Raw genomic sequence first — 26,862 nt, forward strand, 5'->3', positions numbered from 1 at the left:
CAGACCTATAAATACCTGGGAGTGCAGCTAGATGATAAATTGGACTGGACTGCCAATACTGATGCTCTGTACAAGAGAGGAGAGAGCCGACTATACTTCCTTAGAAGGCTGGCGTCCTTCAATATCTGCAATAAGATGGTGCAGATGTTCTACCAGACGGTTGTGGCGAGCGCCCTCTTCTACGCGGTGGTGTGCTAGAGAGGCAGCATAAAGAACGCCTCACGCCTGGACAAACTGGTGAGGAAGGCAGGCTCTATGGTAGGCATGGAGCTGGACAGTTTGACATCCGTGGCAGAGCGATGGGCACTGAGCAGGCTCCTGTCAATAATGGAGAATCCACTGCATCCACTGAACAGTGTCATCTCCAGACAGAGGAGCAGCTTCAGTGACAGACTGCTGTCACCGTCCTGCTCCACTGACAGACTAAGGAGATCGTTCCTCCCCCACACTATGCGACTCTTCAATTCCACCCGGTGGGGTAAACGTTAACATTATACAAAGTTGTTGTCTGTTATACCTTTATTTTTTAACTTACACTGCATTTTCATCACTATTTAATTAATATTGTTTTTATCAGTATGCTGCTGCTTGAGTATGTGAATTTCCCCTTGGGTTTAAATAAAGTATCTATCTATCTATCTATCTATCTATCTATCTATCTATCTATCTATCTATCTATCTATCTATCTATCTATCTATCTATCTGTCTGCATGTCTATCTATTTTCGATTGTCTGGATTATTTGACCTTATTTCTCTGTCTTTTGACGACTGTTTGGATACTATACATCAGGGCTGTTCAATTACACATTCAGTTGGACCAGATTTTAAAACCTAGAAATTTAGCTGAGCCAGACATTTCCAGTAGCCGGTAAGTGGCAGGTAAAAAGAAATTTTAAACCAAAACAAATGAACTGAAAAACAAGTAACATTTATTCATTCTTTCTCTTTTAAATTTGGTCACATCTGACACAGGCACAACAAAAAGTGCATAAAAAAGCAATCAAAAGCTATAATTGAACAAAATCTGAGGTAGTAACAATACCTTTTTTTCTTTTGAAATCAAAAAATAAACATTTTTGTCATATCTGACCTAAGCACATCTCAAAGTTCATAAAATCAAAAGAGTACACAGTATTAGCAATAACATTTGTTTCCCTTTTTAAATTAAATACATTTTGTATTCATATATGACCCAGACACATCACAAAGTGCATTTAAATGAATGAAAAAGAAATATCAATGCAGTCAAAGCTGGCAGTGCCCAAACTCATACCAAGTGATAGCAGTGACTAACACACGTCTACGGTACTTGGAGGGACCACAGGTTCATTTTAAATTCCCATGTTTGTGACCAGGCATGGCTTTGTTACACATCTCATATGCATACTGATATTGTGACGTGTGTCGCTACTGCATGGCCTCTGGTCGGGGGAGTCTTGGGGGAAAGCACAGGGTGTGTCTCTAGAGTGAGAGGGGGAGCGAATGGTAAAAGAACAGGAAGTGCTTACCTTTTTACTTTCTCATATACAACGTATTGGGGAAGTATTGTAATCGTCTAAACATTCGATGTCGAGATTTTGATGAATCTTGACATTTTAAACCTCCCTGACTTTCTCAAATATGAAGTATAGTGAATGTATTGGAATCCTCCAAAAATGCCATGTCTGTGTGTCTGTCTGTGTGTGTGTTGATGTAAACACGATAACTTGAGTACGCTTTCACTTAGGTCAACCAAATTTTCCATACATGTATTAGGTCCAAAACATAGGTTTCTATCAACTTTTGGGCCATTTCCGCTAACTTGAATACATACTCAATTTTTTTTATTCATGTAGCTGCAGAGTCTGATTTATTCAACTTTACTTTTATGATAATTGTTCAATATATTATTAATTTGATCAAATTTGTTGTTGATGGTTCTTTAATGTACATAATATAAAAATATAATCATTGTCTTGCAGTTTACTCCTCCAATATCCATCCCAATATCCCATCACATCCGAGAAAGTCTAGGAGAGACCACTCCGATTTTTTTTTTTTTGGTGATGTCCCCACAAGCCCGACAAGGAGCAGGCAGGGCACCGTTTATAACGCGGCACACTAAATAAAAAGCCAGTTGGAAATTTGAAGATCATTCTCTCCGACACACTAACATTGAGGACTTTCAGCCAATTAATTATTCAACAAATAACGCTATGGGGACTTCTGTACACTTAAATCCTGTTTCGTTTTGTCATTCTGGCATATTGAGTGTTGCTTGTTGAGGGAAAAAAATTGATCTAAATGATTTTAACTTAAGGTTTCAAAATGTGAAAAGAGTGATGGGCACTGAATGCTTTCGGAATCCACCATATTTAAATTATTTATTATTTTTCTGTTGTTGTTCCAAGAATGCATTGTATTGTGAGATCGTTTTATTGTTAAGCCTGTATTGCAGTATGGATTGTGGATGCTTTAAGTGTATCATCTCAAGCCTAGTAAGGTTATTTATGGGAGGGTGGCACAATGTGCATTGCCGAAGACATTATTTAATGTGCTGGCCCTGACAGATCCAGTAGATTTACTCCACAGAGACCGATTTTGCACTTTTTGAACACATTGGCCCACAATACTTCTTTGTTAAAATCTCAGCTTTCTGTTGGGAAGGTCAAGTATAAGAAACCTTAGAAATGTTACAATATGATTCACTGCATGTTTAAAGCTACTCATAAAAGGCTTAGGCACCTATAAATTGTAACATGTAACATTTCTGCTGTATCAAGAATGTTACTCCACAAGTAAACAGGGGACGTTAAAACATTTGGTGGCATGTCACCTCTGGGGAGCTGGTCACAGTTTACCTACAGTTCTTATGCTCACATTAATTTTCTCCGACATCTTAAAGACGTGCATGTTAGGTTTGCTTTCTACCCTCCATCGACAGTATAAGTGAAAGTGATGCTCAGGCGTCCTATCCAGGTTTGTTTTATTTTCTCAGAATATTAGATTCCTTCAGCCCAACAAAGATCACCAATCCTATTCACCTCAATCCCCCTAAATGACTTCAGGTCGAGTTTTGAAGGTCACTGAAGTTCTACTGTCCACCACACTGCTTGGTGACTAATTCCATATGTCTGTGGTTCTCTGTGCAAAGAGACACTTTCTAAATTTATGCTTAACAAGTTTCCAGCTGTAATCCTGTGTCCTTGATGAACTCATGTCTAAGTAAGAGTTTTGATCCACTGTAGTAAAGCATTTCACTCATGTCTCCTCTTAATCTCCTTTTGTTTAAACTGTAAAGTCTCAGCTCTTTTAATCATTAACCCTCCTTGATTGGTATCATCTGCAGACTTAACCAGCTTGTTACTTATATTCATATTCAAATCATTTATATATATTAAAAATAGCAGCAGGGTGGCATTGTGGCGTAGTGAATAGCACTGCTGTCTCGCAGTTAGGAGACCCTGGGTTCGCTTCCCGGGTCCTCCCTGCATAGAGTTTGCATGTTCTCCCCGTGTCCGCGTGGGTTTCCTCCGGGTACTCTGTTTTCCTCCCACAGTCCAAAGACATGCAGGTTAGGTGCATTGGCAAATTCTAAATTGTCCCTAGTGTGTGCTTGGTGTGTGCGTGTGCCCTGCGGTGGGCTGGCGCCCTGCCCGGGGTTTGTTTCCTGCCTTGCGCCCTGTGTTGGCTGGGACTGGCTCCAGAAGATGCTTGTGACCCTGTAGTTAGCATATAGCGGGTTGGATAATGGATGGAAAAATAGCAGCAGCCCTAGCACTGACCCCTGATGGACACCATTCTTAACATCATCATAATCGTCTGCTTCCTGTGTCCGAGCCAATTTTGCCCCCTTCTACTCACAACACCCTGAACTCCCACTTCTTTTAATTTGATACCCAAGCTTTCTGAAAGTCAAGATAAATAATACCGTATGCACCATTCTGATCATATCCTTTTTCCAGCATATTAGTAAAACATGACCTCCCTCATCTAAACCTGTGCTTACTGTTCATTTCCTTGATAATTCCTTCCATTCATTTTCCTGTAATGCACGTCAAGCTTAGTGGTCAACAGATACTTGGATATGCCCATTCACCTTTTTTATACAAAAGGTTATAATTTGCCATTTTCCAAGCCTTCAGAATTTCCCCTGTGCACAATAACATCCTAAAAATATGTCTCAAGGGTTTATATATGTACTCGCTAGCCTCATTATGCATTTGTATATGAATATTATCTGGTCCTGGTGATTTGTTTAATTTTAGCCTATTTAATCTTAGCAGCACTTCTCCCTCTACAATTTCCAAGTCCCTCAGTACCTCCTTAATAGTCCCTGTTACCACTGGGCGGTTATCCACTTCCTTACATGTAAACCTCTCAAATGGAAATTTAGAGTTTGAAGCATCTGCCATTTCACTGTCTATATTTTTTGATGTACCCTTTATTATTCCTGATGCCCTTCATCACCTCCTTGACTGTTCTTTTACTATTAAAATACTGAAGGAATCTCTTAGGGTCGTTTTTCACCTTATCTGCTATTTTCCTTCCTAACAGCCTTTTAGCTTCGCTAATATCGTTCTAAATGGTTGCCGTCTTCCTCTCATATGCTCTACAATTCGCATTATGCACCTTATACATTTTTTTTTGCACCTTCTTTTTTACTTCCTTATTTACCCAAATAAGGGAAGATAAAAAAAAATGTACTTGAAACTACCTGCCTGCTAAACTAGGACATCCTGACTTCATTTGTACCAGTACATTTAAATTAGGAAATGAGATACTATATAACATATAACTTTAAATTTTGTTCTCTGATAACAGTTTACATATAAGGAGTTTTATTTCTTTTAACTCTTAATAATAAATTTTGAGACATTACATAATACTTAATAGCAGAGGTGTGTTTCTGAACTGTACCATTTATCTGTATGTTGATTGGTGTAATTGAAATGCTTTCTAGTGATTATATGTAAATGAACCGAGCTGATTAAAGGAAGCTATTCTGTTAGACTTCTTCAGACTGCCATGTTGCATTCACAAGAGCACTTGGGGGCTCCAGCAGCTGTTTCAAATATCTCCATGTTAGAGATACATATATAACGATGGCTCAAGGCTCTTCTCTATTAATCAACAGTTTCCACACTGTTCATATTGCTGTAAGGCATGCTTGGTTTCCCTTTGGCCACATATTAGAATAAACTCAGAATGAGAGAGAGAGAAAGAAACATACCCACCTGGAGATTCTCTCCTTGCAGTTTTGTTAATGAAAATGGGCTCCTCTGGAATGGAAGAAGAAAGGTCCAGAAAAATGGATGGATAAAAATGAAACTATTTCTATTCAATATCTTAAAAATGCACAGGACGACTACCTCCACATTTCTGCAGCTACAGATCTGACAGGTTAAGTAATTCACCTAACATCAGCGCAGGTGTCAGAACATGCAGTCTTAGCCACTTGGGCACTCGTGGAAAGCAAAAAAACAGGCCACAGTGAATCATTTAACATTTATTCATCCATCCATCCATTCATTTTTAGGCCTGATTCATTCAATTCAGGGCCATGAGGGTCCAGAGTATATCCCATCACAATTAGGAGAAAGCGAACAATACATCCCAGAGGCCTAATAATTTGGATTCTTTTAACTACAGCAGCACAGCATTCCAGGCGGAATGCGATAACCGGGATAATCCAATTTCTTGAGGCGAATGTTTAAGCCAAAACTGAGCACTGCAGCCTTGATCCAGTAATGAGATTAAAGTGTGTCATGGAGATGTGTGCAATGTGTTTGATAAGAGTGAAAAGAAAAGCCTAAGCAGGCGATTAGCGTAATTCCGAGGCTCGTGTGAGATGCGGCATCAAAGGTGTAAACACTTGGTAGTTAACGGACAGGATTAACTCACATATTATAGTGGTTATCAATCCGCAATGGTTTTATCTTCTATTGAGCCCAGTTTGTTGCTTTATTTTCCTGGCAATAAAAAAATGTTCAGTTCAGAGCAGTTTAAAGGATACAAAGCAGCTCAAAATCGGAGTCGATACCTGGAAAAGAGAGAGGATCAGGCAGACAAGCCATAGACGGGGCTCTCCACACATGACCGTAATTGAATACTTCAGTCGTGGTCAACACCCTGTGATATGAAGTGTCAGAAAGAGAGATTGAGAAAATAGCTAGGAAAGAGCGTATATAATAGATCAGCAGGACAGGCTATGATAGATAGATAGATAGATAGATAGATAGATAGATAGATAGATAGATAGATAGATAGATAGATAGATAGTGTGGAGGTTGACCCGGACACAGACAGGCAGACACGTTCATGTCACCCACAAACACGTTTATTTACAATATTTACACAAATAATAATGGTCACTCAGACCCAGTCCATAAAGTGCACAAACCCCACAATGACACTCAGTCCTGGCCACAATGCCTTTCTTCGGGCCGCCTCCACACTCCTATTTGCCTTGTCCTTCTTCCACCCGACTCTAGCCTCGAATGAAGGGAGACGGACCCTTTTATACATTCCCCGGATGAGCCCCAGGTGTTCCCGGCATTCCTCTTCTGGCCACACTCCAGCGTGGCGGAAATGCCGGCTGTCCTCCCGGCAGCTCTCCGGGTGCCGTCCTAATTCTTCCCCCCAGCACTTCCTGGTGTGGCGGAAGTGCTGGGGTAATAGGTCCCCAAGGCATTGGGGCGCCTCCTGGCGGTGACCACGGGCCCCTACAGGGTGGAGCTTCCATGCCCTGTACCCAAGCAACCAGGAAGACGACCCCCACGTGATCCAGAGTGGGCACAGACCCATATCCGGTCCCTCATAACGTCCTGGCCAGATCATGGCCCCTGGCATCCCTGACAATAGATAGATAGATAGATAGATAGATAGATAGATAGATAGATAGATAGATAGATAGATAGATAGATAGATAGATAGATAGATAGATAGATAGATAGACTGGTCTGAATTGAGGGAATGATGAATCCACCCAGATACAGAGAGGTCCTTAAAGAAAACCTGTTACAGAGTGCAGGCAGCTTGAGGTGATGATCCACCTTTTCTGCAAAACAATGACCCGAAGCATAAAGCCGTAGCAACATTGGAGTGGCTTTGGGACAAATGTCTAACTGTACTTGAAAGCTCCAGCCAAAGCCCTGATTTAAATTCTATAGAATATTTCTGGAGAAACCCTGAAGATGACATTTTGCAGATGTTTCCATCCATTCTAGTGCAACTTAGAGAGTCTGCTTGGAAGAGTGGCATAAACTATTTATATCTAGGTGTGCAAAGTTTGTGGAGGCTTCTACAATGCAGTATCATTGGCTTCTGGTATATTATACAACTTTTTTTCTCTCCATACATATTAACATGAGATTAAAAATTGTTCTCAGTCTTCACTACAAATTATTTGTTATGTTACAAACTATGTTACTTCTGGGTGAAGTACTCCTTTAAATGTCAGCTAAAGTGTGTCATCATACTATTTGAAAGCCCCTTGTGAACAGTAGAGACCTAAAATTGCAGTGGCCATGTTTAAGTGGGGTAAGCAGCTGCTCAAGGTCCCATACTAGAAGAGGGCCCTCCATAACAATAAATAATGGATGGGCTAGAGGAATTTGGATATTGTAAACAATTCATCCCTTAGAGTGAGAGGTGGCATTTTTCCTCTGGCTTGTTCCCAGCTTGGACACCTGCAGAGTTACCTGGGAATTGTAGTGCAGAAACGCGACCTTTGGTGCCACCACGGGGTGCTTTGGCAAAAGAAGCTTCTTGTTTCATGCAGCTTCTGTGTGGCCCAGAAGAAGTTTTGTCATGCGATACTCTGGGACAGGAAATACTCCTGGGTCCCACATAAAAGAAGCCGCTCTGCCTCATCCAGGTGAGTCAGAGTTGGGAGGTAGAGGACAATGCTCACAAAGGAGGAGGTGAAGGGGACAGAGAGTATTTATTGTATTAATTATACTGTGACTGTCAAGGGGTGGATGTTAAATCAATGTCATTAACTTGAACCTGAAACTATGTTTGTTTGTTTCTGGTGTTCAGGGGTGTTGGTTGCCCCCTAATGATCACAGCTAGGACTAAATATTATATACAAATGAAAAATGTCAGGGGAAAAGAGGACTAGAGAATTGTAAGTTTTGTCTAAAATGTAAATCCATAAACATAAATCTTGTTCACATGACTGAATAAAGGTTGGGAGCTGATGTGTTGAGATTCATCAAAATCATGAAATCGAATTTTTGGACGATTATGATATTTTCCCTATAAGAAAGTAAATCAGATTCCGGGAGGTCTAAAATGTTGAGATTCATCAATATCTCGAGGTCGAATTTTTGGATGATTACAATACTTTCCCAATACTTCATATATGAGAAAGTAAAAAAGAAACATAGCCAAATGTACCTGAGATGTCGTAAGCCGCCTTTGATAAAGGCATCAGCCAACTAAGCTAAGAATACATTTCATCATAATGCCCCATCTTTTAAATCCTTTTCATTTGAGTTTCAGATATCCATTCAATCTTTTAAACCTCAAGAAAACTATCTACGCCAAGAGTTCCCAAACTTTATTCACCCGCAGACCCCTTTACCAAAAACTTCTAAAACTGTCGACCCCCTAGTCATTTACTTTACTTAATCAGATTAATATATTTGTACAGTACTCGATAATAAATATTTCACTAGATATCAAACTTTTCATTTTAATCACTTGTAATTAAAGATTGAAAAAGATAAAAGGACTACAGAATATGGCATTATCTTGTGCAACATTTAATATCGAAACCTATCACTAACGAAAATTAAAGCAAAAAAAATACGAGCAGAGTTTTTTTTACATTTTTGACATTTATGAAATAAATATGTAAATGGGAAATAAGTAGAAATATTCCAAGCTGTACTGTCTGCATTTCTTTTTTAGTTCAGTCATATTATGATCTGAAGAAATAAAAACTTCTTAACAATTTCGACAGCCCAATAATGTACTTACTTGAAACAGAACAGTTTTGTTCAAACTCAAATAAACTGTGTCCGCTGATTTTCTTTTTCGTAGTACTTCTCCTCAATAAATATATTCAAAGTTCAAATCACAAATAAGTGCATGTCACATCAAACGAACCAATTTATAGTGTTTTATGAAAGCATGACCGTACAAGACTGATGGATATTTGATATTAGCAGAAACTGTCGTCTCATTCCACCGCGAGCAAGTGCGGACATGCAATGGTTTTTTTATGTCCGCACTTGCTTTGATAAGTTCGATAAGACAATGAACAGACATGTTTGTGCTACATGTATTTTCATGCATTCTTATGTGTGACTCTTTTAATGACACATTTTATCTTTTCGTTCGCAAGTTCGGTATGTAATGCGTTTTTATCAAAAAAGTGTTTTTTTTTAATTATTATACTTCTTAATTAGGTACCTATTGGAACCATAGATATTTTGAAGTAACAAACAAATAGCAGTAGTAAGGGGGTCTATTTTTGCTGTTGTCAACCCCCAAATTTTTCACTGAAACTATCGACCCCTAGAAAGTTCAAATTGATCCCAGAGGGGTCGACCACTTTGGGAACTCTTGATCTACGCTGTGTCAGCTGCAACTTTTGGAGTGCCAAGCCCCGTTTAATCACTGGCAGTTCAAATGACAGAAAAGAGTCCCCGTAGCACACAATGCAGAGTACATATGTGCTCCTCTCTTGTCTCGTATTCAACAATGAAGGGGAGCCCAATCTTGTTCTGTTGCTTGAGTCATAAGATGACCTCCATATCTTGGCTTCCCGGTTAAATTGATTCCGGTCCCAGAAGCATCACAATACCCAGTGGGGCGGGGCTAGGTGTTGTCTCCTGGCAACAGCTCTGAGCTTTGTAGGAAACAAGTGACACTGTTAGTATCAGTGTCCCGTCACCTGCCTGCCTGGTGTTGCTTGGATTACCTGGGCCATCCAGAAGGTCCCCAAGCATGCATGAGTAACAGTTGTTAATATCTAAGATAACCTGTCTAATTAGCCTCACAGTTAGGAGTGATCCCGGGTCCTCCTTGCGTGGAGTTTGCATGTTCTCCCCGTGTCTGCCTGGGTTTCCTCCGGGTGCTCTGTTTTCCTCCCATGGTCCAACAACATGCCGGTTAGGTGCATTGGCGATCCTAAATTGTCCCTAGTGTTTGGTTGGTTTGTATGTGTGTGTGTGTGCCCTGCCTGGGGTTTGTTCCTGCCTTGTGCCCTGTGTTGGCTGGGATTGGCTCCAGAAGAACCCCGTGACCCTGTGTTAGGATATAGCGGGTTGGATAATAACTGACTGACTGACTGACCTGTCTAATTATGGTGATTTTTTAAAATTACTTATTCGTATGCTTTAAGTATTGTACCCCTTACTGTTATTATTGAATCAAATTATTTCCTCAGTTATCACTTTTCAAACTGATTGCTTCTAATATCTTCATTTTAAATGAAAAACGTTAAAGATTTCACACCCTTGGTGGTTTTACTATTTTGACATCTGCACACCCTAAAATAAAGTAAGAACTCACTGCAGTGCCTAAGGACTGGCAGTCTGGAGGTTACAGCCCAAAGACGCCAATGGGAGGTTATTATTAAGAGAGCTGATCATGAGGAACGGTAAATGGCCGAGCAGCTGGATAATGTAATGGCAGGTCTGTCTGTTTTGCAGCCGTAAGCAGGTTAGGGTAGTCGAGGATAAAAGGCTCAGTGGACCGAATCTTCACTTTGTCTTTACTCTGGCTTACCTCTATTAGGGTCTCCATGACAGCGGGCTAAAGTCCGTCACGCATATCGACAGTGTTTATGAGCATTGTGTATATTAACAGAATATTCATCTAAAACATTACCTGGCACACTGCTGTCAAACTCAGGTCCTGGAGAGCTGCAGGAGCTGCAGGTTTTTGTTCCTGTTATGTTCTTGATTATTGACTTGTTTCTGCAGCTAAGAGTGCAGATGTCGGTTGTCTTAAATTGTTTTTTAAATTCCGTTTTCCTTAACCAGCAGTCAAACAATAATGCAGACATTCCCAAGCTTTTTTGGTTTGTGACCCCATTTTGAGCTTTTTTGTGACCTTAGCAGCTGTTTGAAAAATTAAACAGCACACTGTTTAATGTTTGTTTTCTTTTTTTTATATATTTTATTGTGACCACATTAGCATATTAGGTGACCCCATGGGGTCATGAAAGGGGTGTGTGGCGCTCCCAGTATTTATACAAAGTCTTTAGAGTCCTGGTGCCTCCTGTCTTGCTATATGGTTTTGAGACATGGACGCTATCCAGTGACCTGAGACGAAGACTGGACTCCTTCAGTACGGTGGTCCTTCGGAGAATCCTTGGGTACCGCTGGTTTGGCTTTGTATCAAATGAGTAGTTAGTTGCTCATGGAGTCCTGAATGAGGCACATTACATGCATTGTTAGGGAGCACCAGTTACATACACCACTACAGCCATGTGGGGCGATTTCCTGATTATGATCCGGCTCACAGGATCCTCATTGTTGAGGACCTGAGTGGCTGGACCAGGCCAAGAGGACGCCCACGTAACACCTGGCTGCGGCAGATAGAGGGGCATTTCTGGGGTGGGGCAGGACTGTACTCCGTGTCACCTGCTCGGTTGCAAATTGGGATCTCCAGCTGTTTCGTTATGTGGTGGGTGCAGCAATGTGATATACCAGCATATGCTCCCCAACCTGACCTGACCTGCATATCCATATAATAATGTTGGATTGCTTTTATTTAAGTTGTATGGACTGTTCCATCTCAGAGCAAGGTAAGGTATGGCAAGTACAGGGACTATGACATCTTGAGTAGTGTGAAGTACTTAAAACTCTTATTTTAAATTCTATTTTAATGCTGGATGGGTTTTATTAGACTGATTGAAAAAAGCAACAGAGTAACTGGAAATTTATGTGAATGAGCAATGGTGAAAAAGGGTGCACAGTACAACTAAGATTAAATATATATAAATGATTCAGATAGGAATATAAGTAACAAGCTGGTTAAGTTTGCAGATGATACCAAGAAAGGTGGATTAGCAGATAATTTGGAATCTGTTATATCATTACAGAAGGACCTGGATAGCATATAGGCTTGGGCAGATTTGTGGCAGATGAAATTTAATGTCAGTAAATGTAAAGTATTACACGTAGGAAGTAAAAATGTTAGGTTTGAATCCACAATGGGCGGTCGGAAAATCGAGAGTACACCTTATGAGAAGGATTTAGGAGTCATAGTGGACTCTAAGCTAACTTCCCAACAGTGTTTAGAAGCCATTAAGAAGTCTAACTGAATGTCAGGTTATATAGCGCCTTGATGTGTGGAGTACAAGTCACAGGAGGTTCTGCTCCAGCATTATAACACACTGGTGAGGCCTCATCTGGAGTACTGGGTGCAGTTTGGGTCTCCAGGCTACAAAATGGACATAGCAGTGCTAGAAAAGGTCCAGAGAAGAGCGACTCGGCTGATTAAGGGCTACAGGGGATGAATTATGAGGAAAGATTAAAAGAGCTGAGCCTTTACAGTTTAAGCAAAAGAAGATTAAGAGGTGACATGATTGAAGTGTTTAACATTATGAAGGGAATTAGTCCAGTGGATCGAGACTGTTATTTTAAAATGAGTTCATCGAGAACACGGGAACACAGTTAGAAACTTGTTAAGAGTAAATTTCTTACAAACATTAGGAAGTTTTTCTTTACACGATGGACACTTGGAATAAGCTACCAAGTAGTGTGGTAGACAGTAAGACGTTAGGGACTTTCAAAACTCGACTTGATGATTTCTTGGAGGAAACAAGTGGATAGGACTGGCGAGCTTTGTTTATGCTGAATGGCCTGTTCTTGTCTAGAGTGTTCTATTGTTCTAATATTTGGTCATATTTGAACCCAGATCCAGTCTAAAATTAAAGTAAAACTGTACTCTGAAAGTGTGCAGTTACAGTAAATGTTCAGACAAGCTATAATGGATAGAACCTAAAAAGTTGTGTCCACACTAGAGAGCTTCTGACAGACAAGTCCATTACCACTGCAGACAAATCAAGTTACAGGGACAGTTACAGTGTCCTTATGTCCCTTCCCTGCTGCACGTCAGCTGAATGCCACATTTATGTTTGTCTCAAATAGAGCTTTTAGTGTTGATCATAAAAGTCGGCTTATGGAAGCCTAAAGAGAAGAGGCCATCAACCCCCCACACCAGTGCCCTTTCTGGTTCGTGTCTTAAATAGCAGGGTGTCCAGACTCTCCTCATGCACTTGAGTGGAGGTGTCTCAGCAGTGCCACTGCTTCAGCCGTCATGTCCATTTACATACAAGTGGTATGGAACTCAGGCCAAGCCGCTCAGCAGTAAATGTGCCTGTAGGTGTTGGCATCTCTTCTGTCAAGCCTGGTCAGGATGAAAGCAAGAGCTGGTCAAAAAAAATGCCCCGTATGTCATTGACATAAAAATGGCCTTATTCATCTTCTCTGTCTTTATATGACTTGTATGTGTGTGTATGGGGGGCTTTAATTTTTCACTTAAGCTGGCACTTAAGTCTTCAATCTGCCTCAAGAATGATTAACGAAGGTGGTAGGGAATGAGAACGGCTCCCATACGCATGCGCCGCACGTTCACCCTGCTGCGAGCTGCCGAGAGTTGATTCTGCAATAAAATAAAATAAAAAGAGTAATAAAAATCATCACCCCGAAAGTGGATAGCAAACGTCATGTAGTATATGTGTACCATATTTCAGGTCAATCCGTCAAACGGTTTGCAAGCTACAGGTGATTTAAAATTCTGGACAGACAAATGAACAGCCAAGGTAGCGTATTATATAAGAAGATCATCTTAGAATATTAGGACGATAGGGCCGCTCATCAATCCTATTTGCCTAATTTTTACAGATTGAGTTCCCCAAAGTCCTACTGTCGCCACAATTTTAACAAACGTATCCCATAGGTCTGTATAGGAAGTGCATTGCTTGCATTGTGCATTGAGAGGAATTGTTTGCTTGAAATTTACCGTAAAACAACTTTCCATTTATGTTTTAACTATCCATCCATCCACCTGTCCTGCTTACCAAGATTATCCAGGGCACGATTGCAGGGCAGTTGGAGCTTATCCAAGAAAGCGGCAAGCGCAAGGCAGGAACAAGCCATGGACAGGGTGCCAGCTCAGGGCAGTCATCTTATATATATAAACATCTGCGCGTGGAAGTGTGTGCCTGTCCATCTGTCCGGCCTGGAAGTGCGAGGCAGCAGCATGAAGCCCAAAGGGGTGGCAAGACCCTAAGTTAATGAGCAGAAAGAAGTACGAGAAAGAAAGCGACTCCACTGCCAAAGTGAAACCTCTGAGGAAAGACAAACGAGAGAGAAACTCGCTTAGCCGCTGGTAGACAAGAGGGGCCGAGCTCATCCGTAAAACTAAACCGCCAACTCTGCATTTCAGCTTTTTTCTGACGATTTCAAAAGTTCAAAAATTACAGCACATGCTTATACTATAATAATATTATATTATTATTATTATTAAGATTTTTTTAATTATGTAAGAAAATGTTTAATATTGTAGCAGCAAAACACAAAACCTGATTAATTTGCTTAAACAAGAGTCTCTGCTCACTACTGTATACAAAATGTTTTACCTCTGCAGCCGACAGCTTAGTGTTTTAATCACACGTAGGTAAAGTATAAAAAGGCAGATGATTGCAGTGTTTTTAGCTGAAATTAAACACAAGCAGAATAAAAGCATTTTTGTAAGAAATGAGGTTGGAGGGGCTGTAATGAGGACAATGACTGAATGTCTAATTCTGAGTAAGATGTGAATGAGGCACTGCATTTAAAACATGAAGACTCGGCTACACTAAAGCATTGATGGATGTTCGCTGAAAAGGTAATAACCAGTTCAGGCACGTCAGGCAATTTTCAAATGGGCCGTTAAAGCAAACCTGCGTAATGGGTGGTCAGTTCCAAAGTTTGGCTTCACTTCGTTTTCTCCATTGAGGCCAAACATCTTCCAATTCAGATCATTGATTCATTATATATATATATATATTACTACTAACGAATGGGAGCCTGATCGAATCGGGCTACAAATTCTACGTTTATGAAATCCATACTTTCTCTGCAAAGAATTATTTGTTTTTTTAAGTCCTTGAAATGATTTTGTTATCATGGCACTGATTTGTGCTTAAAATAAACCTTTTCGTTCGATGTAATGAAGAGCTTCCTGTTTAAATGGGGCTGCGAGACGTGAACTCAGCTCTTCGGTGCACCTGATTTGATTTTTTGTGGCAAACAAATTTTGAAAACAAACCGTATTTTATAACTCTAATCAGAGTCGGAATAATAATTATGTTGGCATGGTCATTTTAGATCTGTGATCGGCTAAAATTTTAACAATGACCGTTGTTAATACCCAGCCGTCATTACTCAGTTTGCGAATAGATATCAGAAGGACGGATGCCAAAACTGAATTGCCCAAATATAGATTTTGACAAACCAAGCAAATGGCGATACGTTCTAAATTACTTACGGTTCCAGAGCTGTTGAAGGGTTTAAGTCAGTCGACGATGTTAGTCCTGGAAAGTACGCCCCACCAAACCAACGTTCCAAAAACCAACTGAACTTACTGTTATCTGCTCGAACCAACACCGACTTACTATACTCGGCCATCCAGTGGATCACTGAAGCATTCGAACATTCTTAGCCAATCATTTAATACTGCGTCCGTGTTTGCCACATTATGTTCTAACTACAGAGGCAGAGTCCCATTGCATGGTTCTAACTTGTATTGAGTCGAGGTATTGACGCAAACACCATATATACGTATTGTATCAAATTATATATAAGGATTATATATAAGGATAAAAAAATATCAGATACAAAAAAAGCTCTGCTGTTATGTAACTGCTTACTATATGGCGGGGGATTTAAATTTCAGCAAAATGTTAGAAATCCTAACCCCCAAACAACTTTTAGCATTTTAAATAATGATTCCAGTGTGAAACTATATCACAAAAACACACAAGGATGAAATGGCTAGCAAAATTAGGAATAAAGCGCTTTTATATCCGTTGATATTGTGGTTACCTAAACATTATAGCATTAGGCATTTGGTCTTCTTGGATTGTTTTTTTTTTTATAAAGACATCATAATCAGGTCCATTTTTAACACAAAAGAAAAGAAAAATTGAAGCAGGTCAGGCACATTGTGCTGGTAGAATGATTCGCAGTCAATCACTTTAGAATGATATTTCTTCTAAGAGTATGGGATTTGACGTAAACTGTTATCACTTCACACAGCAGGGTGGAGTGGTGGCTCTGAGGCTAAGGGTCTGTGCTGGTATCCAGAAGGTTGCCAATTTGAATCCCCATCACTGCCAAAAGAGATCCTACTCTGCTGGGCCCTTGAGCAAGACCCTTAAGGGGTGCTGTACAATGGCTGACCCTGCACTCTGACCCCAAGGGGTATCAGAAAATTAACAAATTCCTAATACAAGAAATTGTATAAGGCGAAACAAACAAAAAAAACTATACAAAGACCTGAGATTCAGAGGGTCTTTGACGGACCAAACAGAATGATCAGATGATCAGGAAACAAAACACAGGCAGTAGATTTTAAAAGCCATCATGAACAAAACAAGCACATTCTTAAAATTTGCCACAGTAATCCAACAAAATGGATGGGATCCAGATAGTGCCATGATTGTTTTACATGTACAGAGGATTATAATCATCCTGGGCCGATTGCTTATGCCAGCCTGGTGCACTTTACATCCTTTTCGTCCCACTTTGATATCAAGCTTGCATGTAAATGCAATAAAGACAGTTACAATAGTGTTACCTCTTCCACACACTTCTTTCAAAGATAAACATTTCTGAAAGGTCTACTTTCTTTAAAACATTTTTTCAACCGTGCAGCAAAGCATTCTTTTAAACTGGAATGTTTTATGTGGGTGCCAATGTTTATAGAGGTACAAACACAGGTAAGTTTCCTGACATGTGTGGCAGCAGAGAGACGTTGCTACTTTGGTAAAAACATGGAGGCCATTCCGGAGCAGCTAACAAATGCTTGTCTTTTAGCCACACTGACCCAGTCGCACTTTAGTTTTGGCCTCCATGATTACTGTGTACCTCCATCGTAATTTCTATGTAACTTTTTTTTTTTTTAAAGTATATATTAACGATATTCGCGTTTGCACTCTATTATTATATTGGCAGAGTTTCTTTGCAGTCTTTGTTGATTTTCATAAAGCATTCGACTCCGTTGATCAAACTGCCCTGTGAGACATCCTGAGGGTCTGCGGAATCCCCTCAAGGTTGCTGGATACCATGGCCTGCCTGTACACTGGTACTGTGAGTGCTGTACAGAGTGGAGGCAGAACTTCTGTGTCTTTCCCAGTTGATTCTGGGGTTCGTCAGGGGTGTGTTCTGCTCCTACTCTGTTCAATACTTGTTTGGACTGGGTGTTGGGCAAGGTCGTGGGATCCAGCGGCTGTGGGGCATCTGTTAGTGAAGAAAGATTCACGGATCTTGACTTTTCTGACGAGGCTGTGATCTTTGCAGAGTCAATGGAGGCTCCGATCGGGGCGCTCGAGAGACTGATTGAGGAGTCTGAGTGTCTGGACTTGAGAGAGTCCTGGATAAAAACCAAAGATCCAGGCCTTTAATGACCTCTTGGGCACAGCCATCAGCAGTGTGTCTGTTTGTGGAGAGAGTGTTGACCTTGTTGAGAGGTTTACTTACCTCAACAGTGACATTCATGTCTCTGGTGACTCTTCCTATGAAGTCAGTACACAGATTGGGAGAGCATGAGGGGGTCATGTGGTCACTGGGTGTGTGGTGCTCCCGATATCTATGCAAAAGGACGAAGGTCCAAGTCTTTAGAGTCCTGGTGCTTCCTGTCTTACTATATGGTTGTGAGACATGGGCGCTATCTAGTGACCTGAGACGAAGACTGGACTCCTTTGGTACTGTGTCTCTCCGGAACATCCTTGGGTACCGTTGCTTTGACTTTGTGTCGAATGAGCGGTTGTTCATGGAGTCCCGAATGAAGCACATTACCTACATTGTGAGGGAGCGTCAGTTACGGCACTACGACCATGTGGAGCGTTTCCCCGAGGGTGATCTGGCTCGTAAGATCCTCATTGTTGGAGACCCAAGTGGCTGTACCAGGCCAAGTGGTCACTCATGTAACACCGGGCTGCGGCAGATAGAGGGTCATTTGTGGTCAATGACCCTCTAGTTCATAACAATTGTATTATAGTACAGTGGATAGCACTGCTGCTTAAGATAAGTTAAAATGGTGGGTTGTTGTCCATGTAGAATTTGCACATTCTGTCTTGCTCTTCTGATTAGCTGCCTTTTTAAATGTTTCCTGGGTTCCCATTGAGTTCTAGAAAAAAGTGGTTTGTGTTGCTCAGGGTTTTGAAGTTCAAGGAATGCATTTGTAACATTTAATTTTATGTTCTTAGATCCATTTTGTTTCCCTTTAGGCTGCCATTTTGTAGGATTTTGATGGCGTAGCTAAATAGTTACAATACATTAAAAGCTAAAAGTGGGAAACATGTGACATCACTGGAGTGCCAGTATAAGGTCAGCATTGTGCACTTCCTGGTTGTCCAACATTACAGACTTCCTTGTGTTTTAGTTTGGTGACCTTTTTTGATTTTTTTTGACAGAAATCACCATTTCTTGACCCTGACAGGCTTTTGCAGCACTAGGTTTTACAGAACATGACCCCACTTTTAATGTCCATTTTCCTCATCTACTTCCTTTTGTTTTTGCAGCTCAATGAGACAGCAAAACAGCTGATGGAACTCGATAAACCTTGTCCCCCATGTGGCCCAGATTCTTCAGCCCCCGCTGGCTCCTGCTCCACCTCAAGTGCCACCTTGAATGGCACTGGTGTCGTGAGTGCCATCCACCGTCACATTGACTGCAAGAAGAACACCAAGAAGCGCCATTCGTTCACAGCACTCAGCATGACTCACAGGACGGCTCAGGCCATGAACAACCGGCACTCCATGGAGATTAGTGCCCCAGTCCTCATCAGCTCCAGCGACCCCCGGGCAGCAGCCAGAATTGGGGACACCCCTCATCTTTCTTCTAGCGCACCTTCCCAGGTTAGTTTCTTTTATCAGTAGGGTATGGAGAATATGTTTTGGGTTAGGGTTAGTTGTACCTGATCTTTAGAAGAAGGTCAATCAGCTAATGACTGAATTTCTGAAGGTAACTCGTGTTCATCTCCGTATATAATATAGTGACTTTCTGTTGGGCAGGATATTCCAGCTATTCCAAAAGCATTGGCAGGATCCAACCAAATGAGCAGGCTGCCACACCAGCTGCTTAGAATGTTTGAGGCATTTAGAGGTGGAGATGTCAGGTCAAGCGGGAATCTTAATCATCAATTTCCAATATTATATTAACGTTTTTTGTGTAATATTATGTTAATATTTTTTTTACTCAAAGATTCTATTTCTGTGATTTATTTTTTTGTTTTTATTTGATTTTGCTCGCCTCTTGGGTTTTTCTTTTATTTATATGATGTCTGTGGAGGTGTCACACGATCACAGTCGTCATGCTCACAACGCCACAAATGATGTTCATGTTGAAGTGTACATTTGTAACTGAATTTGTGAAATCCTGAAACACCACTTTAGCTACTTGTAGCTTGAGCTAAAAGTGTACACCCTCCCTCCGTGAGCGCCCTCTTCTACGTGGTGGTGTGCTGGGGAGGCAGCATAAAAAAGAAGGACGCCTCACACCTGGACAAACTGGTGAGGTAGGCAGGCTTTATTGTAGGCACAGAGCTGGACAGTTTGACATCCGTGGCAGAGTGATGGGCACTAAGCAAGCTCCTGTCAATAATGTAAAATTCAATGCATTCACTGAACAGGATCATCTCCAGACAGAGGAGCAGCTTCAGCGACAGACTGCTGTCACCATCCTGCTGACAGACTGAGGAGATCGTTCCTCTCCCACACTATGCAACTCTTCAATTCCACTCGGGGGGGTAAATGTTAACATTGTACAAAGTTATTGTCTGTTTCATCTGCATTTTTATCACTCTTTAATTTAATATTGTTCTTTATCAGTATGCTGCTGCTGGAGTATGTGAATTTCCCCTTGGGATTAATAAAGTATCTATCTATCTATCTATCTATCTATCAGTCCCCCCACTATGCCAAGGTCACAGTCACTTGGAGGGGACATCACAAAAATACTCTATGTATTACATTAATTTCTCTAGTTCAGTATGTCTCAACCTTTTTGGTGTCACGACCCACTATTTCCCATGTTAGTGTTATTGTGAGCCCACTAAGGTGATTTGAACATCATCGTCAGAGTGGTAACCTCTTGCGACCCACTTCCATTATAAACAATAGCAACTTGCAACCCAAAAGTGGGTCCTGACCCAATGGTGGAGAAACACTGCGCTAGTTAACATTACTGTGGCCCATGGAAGTGCATGTGTGAGTGTGGCCTTCAGTGGATCAACACTGTGGATGGAAGGAAGAATGCAGGTATTAAAATTCTGGGGAAACTATCTTGTTACTCCTCATTTAAGTAAAAAAAGTAAATATACGTAATGTAAATGGTCGGCCACTGCCATTAACAAGAGCTGTTAGCTCTCATCCAAATGAAAGACCTTGACTTCTGTTGGGTGGCTGTTGATATACCACTAAGTCTGGAAGGGGCGGAGCTTGAGAGGATTGCAGGGCGTGGTCAAGTGTTCGCTGACTGCAGTTCGTTGGAAAGTCAAGCCTGTTAGTGACAGCGTCCTGTCTCTTCCCACGCTGGTATTGCTTACTGTGTCAGAGCTTTGAAGGCACCCTGTGTGTGACAAGGCCCATTCAGAGGCCCATTCCTTCCTTGTGCCCCGTATTGCTGAGGTAAGCCCCAAAACTCACGACCCTGAACTGAACAGAGCAGATAATGGACTAAGGTCAGTTGACCTAAGCCAGGTTTTTATATTGGACAGCAGACCCACTCTCATTATCAAATAACTTTGAATGTCTCTTTTTCTCCCTTTACAGTATTAAAAAGGTGTCATTTGTATTTAATGACATATTTGTCTCCTTGAGAGTCCAGCCTAATGCTGAATTAGCAGCACTTTGTACAGCTCCCTTAGAGGATGTCATGCAGACAGCTTATTAAGCGAGTCGCTGCGTCGTTGATTGAGTGCTTTGAAAATTGCTGTGTTACAAGTCACAGAGGCACGTATATATGTTATGACCACCTCTGGGAGAAGAGAAGCATGGACCCGTCTGGAATGACTAAGTACCTTACTTGAACCCCCTGCATTTTAAATGGAATAGTTCAGGCAGAAGTGATGGCTGCACTCCATACACATTTTCAATATACAATACATTTCCAGCATCTGTTTTTTGTTTTCTCTGTTTTGATCCCTCCATAAAGTTAAGAAACCAATAAAGATGTCTTGAAGTGAATTGAGAGGTGGCATCTTGGTGCAACAAGGCATCATCACCTGACATGAAATGGATAAATGGATTAGAAAATGGGCGGAGGACAGATTGTGGGATCTTCTTCATGGAGAAGAAGAAGTGCTTCAAATAGCACCTAACTAATTATTCATAATGAACAACTGGCACCATCTTCTGCAAGCTCACCTAAGCTGAAGTCAATGAGCAGATAAGAAAATAGATTACTGGACTTTGGGGTCATTTTCCTCTTCACCCAGTTGGAGCGACACATCTAATCTCTATATTTATAAAATCCAACGTCTGTCTCTATGTCTGTCCACTTTTAACAAGAGAACTACTTAACGGATTTAGATTGGGTTTTTTTCTATAATTTGCTTGCACATTCCGGTTGATTTTGCAACTTCTCTCACCTCGCTAAGTATCATAGTTCACTTGTAGTGCCGCTTTGGCCCTCCTCACTCACTCACCAGCCTCAGGGCGTGTAACTTACCTCCGCTTAACTAGCGAACGATAGAGTTACTTAACAGAGGTTTTTTTACAATTTGCTTGAACATTCCGGTTGATTTGGCGACTTCTGTCATCGCGCTAAGAATCATAGTAAAGTTGCAGAAGCGATTTATTTGCGCTAATCTGAGACAGAGGCTGTGGGCCGAGGGGAGGGGAAAGCGTGACGTCAGGAGTGGGGAGCTGGGCAGGGCCCTCTTCACTGTCCTGTTTCACTTCTATGCGAACAAAGGGTGGTTAGTTAACACTAATAATAACAGTAAATCATTGATGACTCTTAGGCATCATCTTTTGGGAGCTCACATACCCATGAACTTAAATGGATTCAAAATGAATATATGATTGAGATCCATATGTGGATACGTGGGTTACAAGATGGATGGATGGATGGATGGGCAGACTTTATATTTACCTGTCTTTTTTGCCTAGCAAGAAAAAAAGTTAATCCAGTGACACTTATCTCTCTATATATAAAAAAAAATCCTTGAAAGGAAATTTCCAGGGTGACGATGCGTGATCTTCTCTGAAGTTCTCGGAAGACATTTAAAAGACATGTGAGACAAAAAAGACTGGCCACGGAGCGTCTCATGGGGATGTAAACATGAGACTTGGTGCCAAGTGATTGTCCCAGGGCCATCTTGTGGGGACATGGAACATGAGATTCTTGAAAGATACACCCTTCTTATCGAATAAGAGCACAGCCAGCGGTAGAACACACTAATCCTGTGCTCTCAGCAAAGAAGAAAGAGCAGCGTGGAGAAAAGAGACCTGTAGGAGAGAAAAAGGGCAGATAAAAGATTATGAAAGCAGTGGAATTATAAAGGCTCAAACAAACGATGGGGCGATAAAAATGCAGAGAAAGGTACAGAATATGAAAGTATTGTTACGTCCCAGCCAAGTTGAAGCCTTTTTTGTTTTAAATCACTGTTAGGTCCGATTGATGGAAGGCGGAATACAGTACGGAAGACTGATAGTGGGGTACTGATTGATGTGGTGGGGCGCAGGTGCTAGAAAGTTGTGTTTGGGGTTAGAAAGATGGCGATTGTTCAAGTAGAACTTTTTGACACTTTATTGCGTCAGTTGCTAAAGTAACAAAAAAAGATAGTAGAGATCGCATTAGCGCAAAGGTAATTAATCATCAGAACCAGGTGTGATTGAAAAAATAGCAGGCCAAATTGAGGTCAGAAATAAAAAGAAAAGAGTGGAAAACAAAGTCTTTTTGCATTTGCATCATTCAATGCATAAAACGTGGATTTACACAATAATGGACCATACACTATGAGAATCTGTGCTCCCGCAGCAGTCAAAGCAACGACATGTTTCGTTTCAAAGAATACACAATTCGGTCAGGTGTATATTTTTGATCACGGAGAAGCGGTGTAAATTTTAACAGGCGACAAGAAAGGTAATGTATATATTCCACGAAGAACAATGGACACTAAGGGAGATCGTGATATGACATTCGTATTAACATGTTTACAGTTTAGTGAGAATAGCTTTTGCTATGACAATTAACAAATCACAAAAACAAACATTAGATTATTTATTAAAGAAACAGAAACAATATTTGCTCAAGGGCCGTTATACGTTGTGTTATCAAAAAAGACGGAATCAAAATTCAATGCGATATGGAAGAAAAGGTAATTCCAAAGTATTGTTTTTAATGAAGCTTTAAAGTAAAAGCAGTAAAATTCTAAAGTATTGTCGCGTCTAAGGCAAGTTCAAGCCTTCTTTGTTTTAAGTGACTGTTACGTCCGATTGAGGGAGGGCGGAGTATAGCACGAAAGACTGATAACGGGGTGTTGATTGATGCGGTAAGGGGGTGCGAGACCCGGGGGAGAGAGGGATTGGAGAGGGTGCTAGAAAGTTGTGTTTGGGGTTACGAAGTCGGCGATTGTTCAAGTGGAACTTTATTACGTCAATCGCTACAGTATTAAAACAAAAGATAGTAAAGATCGCATTAGCGCAAACAAAAGGTAATTAATCATCAGAACCAGGTGTAATTGAAAAACTAGCAGGACAAAGCGACGTCAGAAATAAAAGGCAAAGAGCACAAAACAAAGTCTTTTCGCCTTCATATCATTCAATGCACAAAACGTAGATTTATACAATTATGGACCATACGCTATGAGTTTCTCTGCTCCCGCAATAGGTAAAGCAACGATTCCAAAGAAGAAAAAAAAAAAAGCTTTTAAAATTGTATATCCGATTAAACAAACACAGGGGTTGGCAAGCAAAGCGAGCAGGGGGCGGAGCCTAGTATGATAAATAATACCCTGCAGTGATGGGCCATTTGTGAACGATTCATTCTTTTTGAAAGAATTCAGTGAGTCATGGGAATCGATTCATGAGCATGAATGAAACGAAACAGTGGAGCTTAACAGGAGTGTTAAAGTACACGTGGGACACCGTCAGCATTTGTTTAGATGTTTAAAGTGTGTGTTTGATGTGATCCGTGTCTGTCATTTAGTGGGTAGACTTTTAAAGTGCACATGCAAGTCCTGATTCACGATTCCCACTCACTTCACTTATGGTTCTTTCTAGTTAGAGCAGAATTATTATTATTGGCAAACAAGAACTCGGTCACTGGTCATCCTGTTATTCACCATACAAATATAACATGTTTATATTAGAATGTTTTGATTGTTTGTTTTGTGCAATTCATTTTTGGAATTGTATGAAATAGAATATATAAACATAATATTAAACTAATACATTTACATCTCTTTGTACAGTCAACAAATTAGTCACAAATCTGAACCTCATAAAAATATTATTCTAATTTCTAAAAATGAGTTACTTTTAACTTTACTTTCGCACATGCCTTTTACTGCTCATTGAATGCACTGAGTATGCCAACATTCATTAATTCTTTCGAGTTTGAACCGTATCATTACCTAAGAATGAGACAACTCCGGCAAGATTATGTAAGGAGCCTGAGTTGCCTCGAAAGCTTGCATATTGTAATTTCTCTTGTTAGCCAATAAAAGTCACAAAAGTGACTTCTCACCAAATTATTTAAGGAAATGAATATGTCATTCTGCAAGCAGACTTTATGAGAATGAATGATAATAATGACTGAAATATTTGCTTTTATGTTAAACAAGGTCGGGTAATAAACTGAGGAGAAGGAGTCTGAGGGGTCACCCTGTGTGAATGGCAGACGTATATGTTGTCCTGCTAAACCTGAAGTGGAAGACAAGGGAGGCTCATCTTCGGCAGAAATGAAAAGGGGAGCTGCTTTAATGAGTTGAGCGCTCTTCATGTCGTCCTTTAATTAAAACGGACACTCCCTGTCTGAGTGTGCAGACTTTAGTACAGCAGCTTAGAAAAATTAGAAAAGGAACAGAGACAGAAAAAAGTGCCTGTACTGACCAGTAAACAAGAGGCGAGTTAGTTTAAGGGCCACATTGGTTGATTTTACTTCTTAAGCGTGTTAGCCTTGTATCTTCTTGACAGATATCTTCTGAAAATTTTTCTTTATTAGAATTATGGCCTGTAATTAAAAGGAGAATTTGCTATTCTTTTCGAACATATGCATTTTGTGTATGTTTTATGTGTATAAAATATGTATTTTTAAGATATTGTAATGATTTCAGTTTTTTTATGGTCATTGAACAGCTAACACCAGCCTTTCGCAGTTTGTAGAGGACAAAAACCCAACTAAGATTCACACTGCCGATAGGATGGTGCATTATTCATTTTTTAGGTGGGGATCCCAGGAACACACCCAGGCCTGGCCAGACTCACACGCACTCCCTCACAGAGACAAAAAGTGATTGGTAATAAAACAGAAATTAAAGAATGTATTAAACAATAATAAATAAAATATATGCAAACTACAATGATCCCACCCCTATTTCCCTTACGGCAATATATACAATAAACACAAATTCAACGATAACAAACCACTAACAAAAACCACACCCGATGAAGTCCAAGAAAACGGCAGTTGATGAAATGAAATGATGGAGGTAGATAGTCCAGAGATCAGCACGCTGTATATGAATGTAAAGGTCAGTCCTACTGGTATTTCCTGATTAGATGGTGATATGTGAATGGAATCAGGAGCGCTCCTTTCTTCGCAAGATGACAACAAATCCTCAGACAGTCCTCATGCAGCAGGAAGACACCAGACTGTCCATACACCCAAAACAGGAGACGAGCAAAACGGAAAGGCAAACAAACTCCAGACACAAAACTCAAAAGACTAACTCCACCCCTTTTAAATCTCGCTCCACCTCTTTGTCCCCAGCAGCCCCTGCACCCTCAGCAGGCACCCAAGCAGAGCCACCGCAGGGACTGCTGGGAGTTGAAGTTTCATTCCTTAGTAGGACCGCTAGAAGTTTATTTCAATTGTAAACATGTTAATTAAGAACATAAGGCTTCGATATTATGCAGGAGCTTAGCCCAAAATTAAAAAAAAATGAAAGGATAAAGAAATCTGTGTAGGAATTGTCCAATTCTAGTGACTCAAAATCACCAAATCGCAGCACCCATGATGTTGTTCAATCTGTTTAGCCTTTGAAAATGCCAATAATTAATTAGGCATTTTCCCTAAGACTTACTTTAAGCTAACGGGCGCAGACACGTTTAAGGACACAGAGTAATGTGATTTTCTTGATAAAAACTACGATTACAGATATATGATAATTGCTTCTACACTCTATGAGCCTGTTGGAGATCCCATTCCAGGACCATGAGCATTAATATGAAGTAGGTTCCCCTTTTGCAGCTCTACCAGCCTCCGCTCTTCTGGAAAGACTCTCTACAAGATTGTGGGGTGCGACTCTAGAAATGTGTGCCCATTCAACTAAAAGAGCATTTTGTGACATCAGGTTCTGACGATGGAGAAGTTGACCAGGATCACAATCAGTTGTCCAATTCATCCCAAAGGTGTTCCGTGAGGTTGAGGTCAGGGCTCTGTGTTGGACACTCAAGTTCCTCCATGTATGTATGGACCTG

At 40.7% G+C, this 26,862-nt stretch overlaps 1 protein-coding gene across 2 annotated transcripts in view; it reads left to right on the top strand.

Annotated features, from left to right (window-relative positions):
- The window catches only part of LOC120522845 (E3 ubiquitin-protein ligase SH3RF3-like), a 649,404-nt gene that overhangs the window by 399,865 nt on the left and 222,677 nt on the right, over window positions 1-26,862 (top strand). For both annotated transcript variants that reach the window (XM_039743546.1, XM_039743547.1), the window contains exon 5: window positions 18,736-19,071. In XM_039743546.1, coding sequence (XP_039599480.1) covers window positions 18,736-19,071 — 336 coding nt within the window. The remainder of the gene's footprint in view (window positions 1-18,735; window positions 19,072-26,862) is intronic.

The sequence above is a fragment of the Polypterus senegalus genome, chromosome 2 (genome assembly GCF_016835505.1).
Source record: "Polypterus senegalus isolate Bchr_013 chromosome 2, ASM1683550v1, whole genome shotgun sequence".
NCBI lineage: Eukaryota > Metazoa > Chordata > Cladistia > Polypteriformes > Polypteridae > Polypterus > Polypterus senegalus.